This window comes from Oxyura jamaicensis (assembly GCF_011077185.1).
Source record: "Oxyura jamaicensis isolate SHBP4307 breed ruddy duck chromosome 19 unlocalized genomic scaffold, BPBGC_Ojam_1.0 oxy19_random_OJ72704, whole genome shotgun sequence".
Taxonomy (NCBI): domain Eukaryota; kingdom Metazoa; phylum Chordata; class Aves; order Anseriformes; family Anatidae; genus Oxyura; species Oxyura jamaicensis.
In genome coordinates this window covers 15645-26699 of record NW_023304522.1, presented here as the reverse complement: position 1 = coordinate 26699, position 11055 = coordinate 15645, and the positions used below count along the sequence as shown (strand labels likewise).

General features: G+C 65.1%; 2 protein-coding genes across 3 annotated transcripts in view; one reads left to right on the top strand and one right to left on the bottom strand.

Annotated features, from left to right (window-relative positions):
• Positions 1–1523: 1523 nt before the first annotated feature.
• RASL10B (RAS like family 10 member B) lies at positions 1524–7705 on the top strand. Of its 2 annotated transcripts, XM_035312659.1 has the most exons (4): positions 1524–1654; positions 1860–2192; positions 4839–4883; positions 5169–7705. In XM_035312659.1, the coding sequence occupies exons 2-4, from the start codon at positions 1977–1979 to the stop codon at positions 5685–5687; spliced, it is 780 nt and encodes a 259-aa protein (XP_035168550.1). In that variant the 5' UTR covers positions 1524–1654; positions 1860–1976; the 3' UTR covers positions 5688–7705. The 2 variants fall into 2 exon arrangements, with proteins under 2 accessions (XP_035168550.1, XP_035168551.1); XM_035312660.1 differs by lacking the exon at positions 1524–1654 and having other exon boundaries at positions 4759–4883; positions 5169–5589.
• The window catches only part of LOC118158093 (GAS2-like protein 2A), a 16026-nt gene continuing 11268 nt past the window's right edge, over positions 6298–11055 (bottom strand). The window contains exons 5-8 of the mRNA XM_035312658.1: positions 10809–10916; positions 10257–10353; positions 9611–9866; positions 6298–9486 (exon numbers count right to left, since the gene is read on the bottom strand). Of these exons, the coding sequence (XP_035168549.1) occupies positions 8304–9486; positions 9611–9866; positions 10257–10353; positions 10809–10916 (1644 nt within the window). The 3' untranslated portion in view covers positions 6298–8303. The remainder of the gene's footprint in view (positions 9487–9610; positions 9867–10256; positions 10354–10808; positions 10917–11055) is intronic.

Genomic DNA, 11055 nt, shown 5'->3' with positions numbered 1-11055 from the left:
CCCCCCCCCCGGGGGGTGGGGGGCAAATTGGGGTACCCAAGGTCACGGTGCCCCGGGGCCATGCCCACAGCCGGGGGTCTCATCCCGGCCCCGCAGCCCGTGGGGTGCTGCTGAGCTCGGCCTCACCGTGGTCCCCCCTCGGCCACCGCCGTGTCCCCAATGCGCGCCTCAGTTTCCCACGGTGGCCCCAAACGCTGCTGCTGCCAGCGGGTGGCTCCGGGTGCTTCGGGGGGCAGAGCAGCTTCCTAGGGCCTGCAGGGTGGCTTTCCCCGTGCGTGGCTCCCTGTCCACCAGAGGAGGGGGACGGGGTTGTGGGGACCCCCGGCACGGTGGCAGGGCAGCGCTCAGCTCTGCAGCTCGGGCACCCCGCGGTGTCCTGCGGGGCTGGGGCTTGCCTGGCTGCGTGTCCCCAGCCCCGGAGGGGAGCTGGGGTCGCTTCTGGGAAGGGGAAGGAGCTGTGGGGACGGGGCTGTCCCCGCAGCGGGGTGGCCTGGCGATGACAGTGCTTTCTGCTGGTGGAGCGAGGCCCTGGTGGGGCTGAGCCCCCTGCGTCCCCTACCCCAAGGCACGCGGCTTGGGAATGCTCCGGGGACGGGGCTGGGGCGCATGGGTCCCCAGAGACACTCGGCACCCACGGGGTGGTCCCAGCCCCGTGCCATGGCCCCAGCCCCGAGAACAAACCCTCCCCGCTGCCCCTGGGCTGGATCAGGCCCTGCCGAAGGCCCCCAGCCCCGCTGCCAGCTCTGGCCCAGCCTGGCCGCTCAGCACCCCGCAGCGGGGACGTCCAGGGCCGGGCTCCCCCAGGAGCAAAGAACCCCATGGGAACGGGGCAGCTGGAGCCCGCTGCTTTCTGGCAGCTCGGGGGCCGCTGCCCTGTGCTTTGGGGATGTTTGTCAGGGAAAGCAGATGAGAGCAGCACGAGCTGGTAAAAGCATCCACGCTTCTGGGGAAAGCACGAGCTGGTTCCTAGGGATGGGGGCCAGAGGAGGACCTGCCCCACTGCCCTTGCTATTTCCATCAAACCCCCATTGCCAGAGGGTGCTCGGGACCCTCAGACCCAGCTCCTCAATCCGTGTGCGTGGGTTATTGCCCCCATGCCCCCTCCACACCCAGCCCTGCCCCAGGCCCCCTCCAGCCTCTCCACATGTGCCCGCGGCTTGCGGGCTCGCCCCGTCAGCTGGCTCGGAAATTAGCCTCCATCAAGTTAATTGCCAAACCGCTCAAAGGCTGAAATTAAACATTAAAGCTGTCACTCGCAGGCGCAGAGCAATTCCCCCCCCCCAGCAAGAGGCAGTTCTGGCTGTCCAAGCGGAGGGAAGATGGATTCCCCACCCCGGGGCGGCACCGGAGCCCCTGGGGACTGTCCCCATGGGTGCCAGGGGACACGGCCCCTGCTCTGCCAGGGCCGGGGGGACCCTGAGCCGCTGGTCCCTGCCCGGGAGGTTTCCTTGCTGTGGTGCTGAAGGGGCTGCAGGTGCCTCCTGCAGGCTCCAGGGACTGCTGGGGGCTTTGGACAGGGCAGGAGCCAAAAGGAAACCCAAAGGAGAAGAGGAGCGGTGGTAAAACAGCAGCAGGAGATGGCTGGGGTGCGGCGGGAGGGAGGCGATGGGCACAGGATGGTCTCCAGGGTTCTGCTGCCTTTTAGGAAACCCAGGTGAGAAGCTGGGACAGGGCTTGCCCAAATCCTGGCTCTGCGGGATGGGAGCCTTGGCTCTCGCAGTGGCCATGCTGGGGACGTAGCCCTGCTCCCAGTGGACAGCCATAACCCTTTATCCTGCTCGGAAACAACCCCAACCTGCAGCAACAGCGGGGTCTGCGCGGCATCCCCGGCACCTGAGCGCTTCCCCTTGGCCTTGCAGTGACGGGCTGTCCCGGCGGGGACACGCATCCTGAATGGGGCTGAGGCCCCCTGCGCGGGAATATGCAGCCTCGGCGCCGCGGGGGCAGCACCGGGGCAGCGGCTGGCGCGCGGCGGCATGGTGGCGACCTTCAAGATCGCCGTGCTGGGAGCCCAGGGCGTGGGCAAGAGCGCCATAGTCCGGCAGTTCCTCTACAACGAGTTCAGCGAGGTCTGCGTGCCCACCACGGCCCGCCGCGTCTACCTGCCCGCCGTCGTGATGAACGGCCACGTCCACGACCTGCAGATCATGGACTTCCCCCCCATCAGCGCCTTCCCCGTCAACACGCTGCAGGTAGGGGCACGGGGGAGAGCCCAGCAAGCCCGGCTCGGGGCTGGCTTCCTAAAAGCCGAGGACGGCGACCTCAGCGCTGAGGGATGGCATAAGGCGGTTGGCTTTGTTGGATTTTCATTTTTTTTTTATTGCAGCTTTTTCACCTAAAATACTTTCCAGCCCTGGAGGGGCGGTTTCCCACCCCGCTAGCTCGGCTCTGGCGGTGCCCGTGGCTCCGCTGGGTCTCCTCGTCCTTCTGGGTGCTGGGTCCGGGCACTGGGCTCCATTCCCATTGCTGTCCTGGGCCAGCAAAAGGCTCAGGGAGCACGGCCACAGCACTCGGGTGGAAATCTCAGGGGTTCTGGAGAGCCAAAGCAGGCGCACCCGTTGCCTGTAGGCCACTGCTGTTACGGGTTTGAGGTTTTGCTGTGTATCCCCGTGGTTCCTCTAAGCCTGCTCCTCTCTTCCCTTTTGGGAAAGGCCGTTTTCCTCTCTAGGGGCTCGTGTTTAACCCAGATGAGCTGGATGGAGCCGGGCTGCCCATCCCATCCCGGTCCAGCCCTGGCCCCGCAGCGGTGCCTGGATGGATCCCAGCAGCGCCGACCCCACCGGCTGCTCCCCAGCCCCGCAGCTGCCACCACCGCTGCCTGCGGGGTCCAGTGGGGGAAAAGGGGATTTTAACCCCGTGCCTCCGCCGGGGCCGGGCTCTCTTGTATTTTTAATCAGTGTAATTACATTGCTCCTGCTCCCCGTGGGGACAGGGTCACGGGGGCTCTGCAGGGCTCCGCGCTCGCCCGAAGCTGCGGGGCAGGAGGCGAAGGGAGCGCTATGGGGGGGGTTAAAAATTAATCGGCGTGTGCAGGGAACGAAAGGTCAGCGAGAGACACGGCCCGAAATAGCAAAGGGTAATTTATTGACATGGCAGACGATGCTCACATACTCAATTAACTCCGTGCCTCGCTGTGCTCAAAGGGAGGCGGGCGGTGGGAACAGATGGAGGCTTCCAGGGGAAGGCTGGTCGGAGGGTAGCCCAGAGGGGAAGGGGGGGACCACCATGGGGGACAGACAGTGGCCGGGGCTGCTGGAGGCATCGCTGGGCTCCAAGTCTTGCCCAGGAGCACCTTCCCTGCGGCGATGGCCTGGGAGAGGAGCACAGCCCCAGCTCCCTGATGTCCCGCTCCATCCCCGAGCATCCCTGGGACTCCAAACGTGGACATGGGGAAATCATCCCGGCGTCCCAGCACCGAGCCTGCTGGTGTAATAGCTGTAATTTATTAATCTCCCAGAGGTATCAGGGCTCGCTCAGAGGAACCGAGACACCGGCGCTGTACCTGTCCTCCTGCCTCTGGTAACACGGCCGGGAGCATCGCCTCCTCCCCAGGGACCTGAGCAGGGGTCGGGGCGCTCCCAGCTCCCTCCCGTGCTCTTCTCTGCCCGCTGGGGTCTGCACGAGAGAGTGAACCATGCCGTGAAACTTTCCTCTCCACGATTTCCTCCTGTCCTAGGTCTTACTTAGCCTCGTTCCCAGAGATCATACACTCAGAAGGGATGATTCACCGTGTGCACGGGCTTTGCCTGGGGAGCATCGGTGCCTTTTCTGCTCCGTGCCTTTTCTCCTTTCCAGTCGAACCCTGGGAGGGATCCTTGTGGCGCTGCCTGCACGTGCTGTAACCCCGTGTCACTGCAGCCCAAAGGCATCCCCCAGAACATAACCCCATGTACACCTCGGGGGGGGTGGCTTCATCCCACAGTGGGGCTTTCCTGGGGACCCAGTGTGGGGTCCGCTGTGCTCTGGGGCCGGTTATGGTCTCTGCAGGAGGCTGGGGCGAGCTGGCCTGGTGAGCGAGTGCTGGCGTGGGAAAGGGGCTGAAAGCAGGGTGGATGTTCGCTCCTGTGTCATGCAAAAAGTTGGTGTTGTTCCTGGAAACCCAAGGCTTTGGGAACATTTATCTTACAGCTCTGAATCCTGGCTGTCCCAGATCCTCACCTTGCCCTCAGCAGACCCCGCTCCCGAGGAGCTGCTGCTCCTCGCCTGTCCCCAGGCCCCCTTTGCTGTCACCTTCCTGCTGCCACCTGCGGTGCCGCCGTGCTGCAGAGCTGCTGGCCTGTGACCCCGCAGCCTCCCCTGCCCCAAACCTGGGGTCCATCACTCCTTAAATGCCACCCTGGGGGGCTGGGGGGAGCGCTCACACCCAGGCTTTCAGCCCCCTTCACCCAGCTCCAGTGAAGCTGCCCCTGGGTGGCAGTGCAGAGGCTTTAATCCTTGCTCCAGAGAGGACCTGGGGCCGGCAAATCCCGTTATCCTTCCTCTGGGTTGATCGGGGATACGTGACATCGGGGGGAGATGCCAAAGGGGGGAGATGGAGGTGTCGCAGAGTCGGGGGGCAGAGCAGCGGTGCGATGGGTGCTGTGTTTGGGGCTGGGAGGTGCGTGGTGAAACGCTCCCAGCCAGGACCCCACACAGCTGCAACGTGCCCAGGGGCCGGATCCTACAAACGGCTTTCCCCCTCCGAACGCGTCCGGCCCCCAGGCGGTGCGGGGCATCCCCCGGGGCACGCCAGGATTGATCCCTCTCTGCACCTTGCAGGAGTGGGCGGACGTGTGTTGCAGGGGGCTCCGGAGCGTCCATGCCTACATCCTGGTCTATGACATCTGTTGCTTTGACAGCTTCGAGTACATCAAAACCATCCGCCAGCAGATCCTGGAAACGAGGTAGGGGCCGTTCGCCGGGGGGGGGGCATGCCAAGAGCGGGGTGGTGTCGTGGTGGGGATGGGATCCTATAGCCCCCTGCAGAGCCCCTTGCATCCCAGGGCAGGCATTCCCGGGAAAATCCCCTTGGGGTGACACGGGGCCGCCTTGGTGGCCACAGAGAGGGACAAGGGGACAGGACGGGAGGTGGCACACAGCTTGGTGTGCCCAGGTGCCGGGTCGGGATGGGGCTGGGTTGTGGCTCTACGGCTCTGCCCCCCCCCCCCCTCACCGCCCTCCCGTCCCAGGGTCATCGGCACGTCGGAGACGCCCATCATCATCGTGGGCAACAAGCGGGACCTGCAGCGGGGCCGGGTGATCCCGCGCTGGAACGTCTCCAACCTGGTGAAGAAGACGTGGAAGTGCGGCTACATCGAGTGCTCGGCCAAGTACAACTGGCACATCCTGCTGCTCTTCAGCGAGCTCCTGAAGAGCGTGGGCTGCGCCCGCTGCAAGCACGTCCACACCACCATCCGCTTCCAGGGCGCCCTGCGCAGGAACCGATGCACCATCATGTGAGCCCCCCTCCCCCCGACCCCGACGGACCCCCCCCCCTCGGGCCGTGTCCCCGCAGGACCCCCAACCCTGTCGGGGTGATGCTCCGCTGGGAGCTGCGCCGGAGGCAGCCCGGGTGTTGCTTCCTCTGCGGTGACACTTGGGGACACGGCGCGCCCGGCACGGGGCCGGGCAGGGCGATGCGTGGCCGCCGGCGGGTCGGGTCGGGCTGGGCCAGGCGGGCGGCTGTGCTGCCCGGAGGTGAGGGGTGAGGGAGGGCCTCGGCTGGATCCTCACCTCTCCGCACGAAGGAGCCGCTCGGTGAGAGCCCCGCGGTCCCGCCGACCTCAAATTCCCACGTCAGGGCTGATCGCTGCATCCCTGCGCCTCCCCGGCCCGAGCTGGTCGCCTCCTTGGGCTCTTGCTGCTCTGTGCCCGACGCGGGCAGCCTGGTTTGGTTCCCCTACCACAGAAAGTGCTATTCCCACCCCACCAGCTCCCTTTCCTTAAGCCTCGTCCTCCCCGTATGCACCCGCCCCGCAGAGGCTTCACCAGGCCCCAGGGTTTGCGGGCGCAAAGCTGCTGCCATCAAACGCTGGGCACAGCTCAGCACCCCGAGCCAAAGCTCAGCACCCAGACCCAAAAGGCAGGGATCCTGGCTAGGCAGGTGGCGTTTCCAGGTGGATTCAGCCCCTGCGGGGCTTTTCCCAGGGGAAGCTCTCGTCCATCCATCCGAGACGGAGACGGTGCCCGCACAAAGGCAGCCTCCAAAGCAATAGGGAGCTGGAGTTGCGTTTCCACCTTTTTTTCTGAATTCTGTGCACATTCCTAATGGGAAGATGAGCCCCTCTTTATTTTTCTTTCATTCTTTATTTTATTTTATTTTTATAAATTAATCTTTTGGCTAGTTCCCACTCCGGACTGCCAGCTCATCTGCAGCTTGTCCTGGAGCCCGGGAGGCAAAGTGCGGCCCGAGCTCGTAAATGGTGCCGGGGTGGGGGGGGGGGTCTGGGTTTGTCCCCGTGTGACACGGGGACGCTGTGAAACAGGCAACACCGAAGGCCCGCCGCCTCTTCCCCGCCGACAGGCTCCATTTCCCAGGAGAACTGCTGCTGTCCTGGTAACACTCGCTATTCAGAGTCCTTCCCACTGAGCTCTAGCCCACTGCATTCAGCCTCGCCTCGCATCCCGGCCATCAGTCGGTCCCTGCATCCCTGCTGCCCCCAGCAGCTTCACTAGGAACCAAAACCCCATCCTCGCACCCCAAACAAAATAAGGAAAAAAAGAAAATCACACAGAAAAGTCGATGGGAGGGCGCACAGGGCCAAGGGCTGGGGGAGAGCAGCTCCCATCCTCCATCCCTCACCTCCACGGCAAAGCCGCCGCGCAGCGCCGCCGGCCCAGCCCCATCTCACCAGGATTTATCAGCCCACGTTATCGGTCTCTCGCTAGCTTTACCCCTCCAAATTGTTTGAGAAGGAAACTCCTTGGTAAATGCTACTAATAAAGCATTTATACCGTGCTGCGACGTGCACATGTCAGCGACTAAGCCAATACATTGTTTGTTATAACCCTGTAGCCTGCAGTTTATAGCACAATTAGTTACAGGTTTTTATAGCATCTATTTAGTATTTTGGAAAAAAAAAATGGTTATAAATATAATTGTTATATTCTATTGTACTTTATAGACAGAAGTGATATGAGTATTAACAACCCTCCCTGCTCTGGCAGCAGTGCCCAGCTCCCGGACTACTGCGAGGAGAGCGGGATCGGGGCCGGGACCCCCCGGCACAGCGGGGCTGGGGGCTGGGATGGCAGAGGATCAGCGCATCCCCTGACCCTGCAGCACTTGGGACCGAGCTGCCTTGCCCCCTGCCCTGTAAACGTGCCCTCCTCCCAAAGCGTTACTGCTCTCCCACCACCTCCTCGTCCCTCTCCGCGTTGCCTCGCTCGGCTCTACGTCCACGCAGAGAGAACCTGCTGCAGAGCTGGGGGCAGGCTGAGGGCGTCCCTGGCTGTCCCCAGGGGCAGAAAGGTGGAAAAAAAATAGTGTTTTTTCCCCCATGTGTGTGTGCTGAGCCAGGAGGTGCCACACAGCCCGAGGTGGGCTCGGGGCAGCCCCGATGAGGATGTTCGCTCTCTCCTCCTCCTGGAGGTGCATCACGGTTTCCAGGACCTGGCTCTCCTTTCCCCCTGGACTTCCCGTTGGAGATTCCTGAGGTGTCTCCACCTCCTGAAATGCCCTGCATCCCTTGACTTGAACCCGAATTAAAATCAGGTCTGTCCCCCTTGTTCTGTACCCGCCTTGCTGCTCCTTGCTCGTGGCGCCGGACCGCTCGCAGCCCCGCCGCGCCGCTGGAAGCCCCCTGGGGATGCCGCCTTCCCCCTGGCAGGAGCCTTCCCACCAGCGGGGCTCGCTGCCCACGGGACCGGTCACCGGGGCCTTCTCCCTCCCTGCCCACACAGAAAAGCTGCTGGAAGAAAAGAGGCTTTGGTACAGCTCTTATTGCACAAGCACCGACCGCCGCTGCCGCCCCGTGCCGGTGACCACCCGTGCCTACAACGCACCCTGCGGACACGTCCTTGCTGGACCAGCCCTGCTGCAGGGGGGCTGCTCCAACCCAGGGCCCGCGGGGAAATGCCAGCAGAGAGTCAGGGAAATCGTGTCACCCTGCCCTGAGCTCACCAGGCTGTGGCTGCTGAAGGCCCAGGCGTCCTTGGTTCCATTGCGCAGATGGGGAAGACCGAGGCACGCAGTGGTGCCCCCAGAAGCAAACGCATTGCGCTGCCTGCGCCGACCTCCTGGGGCTCAACATCCCTGGCCCCCACCTTGGGCACCGTGGCTCCCACAAGTGTGGGGTCCCTCCCAAACCCCAAGGGGCAGGGGGTCAGACCCATGCTTCCTCATCGTCCTCGGTGAGCCATGCGCCGCTGTCGGCTGGCGAGGGCTTGGCTGCGGGGCGTGCATCCCCGGGCTGCGGGCGCCGTGTCGGGGCCGGGGGGCGATGCTGGCCCCGGGCACGGGGCAGGCGCTGCCCCAGAGGGGTGGGGATGCGCGAGGGGCCCTTCCCGGGCCGGTGGTCCCGCCGGGGACGCACTTTGGGCCGCAGCTTCAGCTTGTAGATGGAGGGCACGCGCTCGGGTTTCTTCAGGCACCGCCGGGGTTTCGCCAGGGCGGCCGCCCTCGTGCCCTGCGGGGTCTGGCCCCCCGCTGTCGGCTCCTCCGTGGTCCCCCCAGCTGGGAGGGTGGCACGCTGCGGGGTGGCCATGGGGGGCTTTGGGGCCACCCAATTCTCCATCTCCACGGGGCGCAGGGGCTGCCGGTTGTGGGAGAGCTCCTCCAGCACCCTGTCGTAGCCCGGGGGCTGTGAGTGTGCCCAGCACCCCTGCAGCCCCGAGCCCCTCCTGCCGTGACCACAGGTTCCCCCTGGTTCATCCGCTGGCACCCTGGGGCTCTCAGCATCCTTGGCTGGTGGGCTCGTGGCTGGGTGGCACCGCTGGGGACCCTCCCCTTCAGCACAGCCCTTGCACCCATTTACAGGAGGGGGCAGAGGGGTCAGGGGCCGGCAGACGGCCGTGCTGGCTTTGCCAGGGGGTTTAACACTTCTGTCCTCTATGGGAGCTTGGCTCAAGGAGTTTTGGGGTGATGCTGGATGGCCACGTCCGAAGGCTGCCCGGTTCCCATCCCGGGGGCTTTTCCTGCTCTGGGATGCACCCCGGGCACCCCGTTCCGGGGAGGAAGAACCGACCTTGATGGGGCTGTGGGCACGGGGCACGGCAGCGGCAGGGACCCCTGCTTGCTGCAGCCTGGCAGCCCCCACGGACAAGCTCCCCCCTTGCCGGGTGTTTTTTGGAGGTGGCAGTGCCCGACGCTGGGCACTGGGGGCTTTGCCCCTGCCCTGTGCTGCTGCAGAACGGGGGGTCCCCGGGATGCTCCCAGGCAGCACCTCGGGGACCCCCGCACTGCCCCGTGTGCCGGGGGCCAGCCGGGAGGGGGTGGGTGCCCGCTGCGTGGCCCCGCGGCCGGGGGAGCTGGCTCGAGTGGGTGACCTCGGCGGTGGCTCCCGTGTCCTGCGAGGAGAGAGAGGCAGAGAGGGGGGCCAAGGAGCCACTGCGTCCCCCTGCATCCAGGGATGGGAGAAAAAGTGCCCCCAAAAGCAGCGGTTTGGGGGTATGAAGCTGCTCAGCGCCTCACCTGCCCGAAAGGACCCTCCGGGGCTGCGCTGGCTCCCGGCGAGGGCTGGCACCCAGCGAGGGGGTGGCAGGGCGCAGGGGGCCGGGGCGGTGGCCGTGGGGGGCGCGGGGTCCCCAAGTGACGGGGGGCAGCGGGCTCTGCGAGCGGCTGACCAGCAGCGAGGGCTGCCCACGGCCGGGGGCCGGGGGGGCTTTGCAGAGCTGGACCTCGTGCTGCACCTGCTGGGGGGTCCTGCTCCTGGAATGCTGCTTGTGAGCTGCGGGGGAAGATGGGGCTCAGCCACCACCACCGCCCCCCCCCTCCCCATCACCTCTGCAGACCCCCAGCCCCGGGGAGCGGCTGCTGGGACCCCCCTGTGCTGTCAGCCAGGGGTGCTCCCCGCAGCCCCCAGCACCTTGCAAAAGGGGTTTGGGCCTCGCAAGGGGCCCTTTCCTTCCCCAAGTCTGCCGTGACCTCTAGTGGCCACCCAGCAAGAGCTGTTCCCCCAGAGCAGCGATTTCCCAGCAAAGCACTGGGGTTAGGGGGCCTCCTGCTCCTGAAAACCCCCCAAAGCAGCAGCAAGCACCCCATAAGCAGCGACGAGCCCCCCCCCCCCCCCCCCCTTCCCGCTGGCAGGGGCAGGGGGCGCGGGGTCGCAGGCACTCACAGAGCGAGGTGCAGCGGCACGGGTCGTGCTTGTCCAGGTAGTGCTGCAGCGTGTCCCAGCCGCCCCCGACCCGCACCATGACGTGCTCCCGCAGGATCTGTGCGACGAGCCGCGCGCCGTCAGCCCCGCTTCATCCCGTGCCACCAGTGCAGGGGGGGTCTCATCTCCCTCTGATGTCCCACTGCGTGTTTTGTCACCCCAGGGAGGGTCTGGCCGGGGTGGGAGGCTTTGGGGAAGCTCCCTGCTCCACCGGTGGATGCTGAGCCCTTTGCGAAGCCCTTCAGACCCAGGCAGGGACTGAGCATCCCAGGGTTTCCACCACCTGTAGGGCCTGGCTCCAGCTTGGAGCAGGTTGTGTCCTGCACCCGCAGATGGTTACAACCGAGCAAACCCACCCTACGGGCCCAAGCTGCCCTGCTGCCCTGTTTTGTGGATAATTGTCAAAAAACCCGTGTTGGCCCCATAATGGGATGGATTTAGGGAGCTAAACTGGGGGCTGAGGCAGGATTGCTGGTGCCCGTGCCCTGAGAGCACGGCACAAAGCGGGCTCACCCGGACAAAGATGAGGGTGTCGGAGTCGCCCACGCGGTACTTGCCGTCCGATATCTTAACCATGGGGAACTGGACGGGGCAGGTGCAGCGGCTCACCAGGTGCTGGACCTGAGGGCAGCAGGGATGGCTCTGCACCAGGGCTCCTGGGAAGGGGCTGGGATGGCCATCATCCTCATCATCCCATCATCCCATCATCCCTATCATCCCATCATCCCCATCATCCTCATAATCCCCATCATCCCATCAT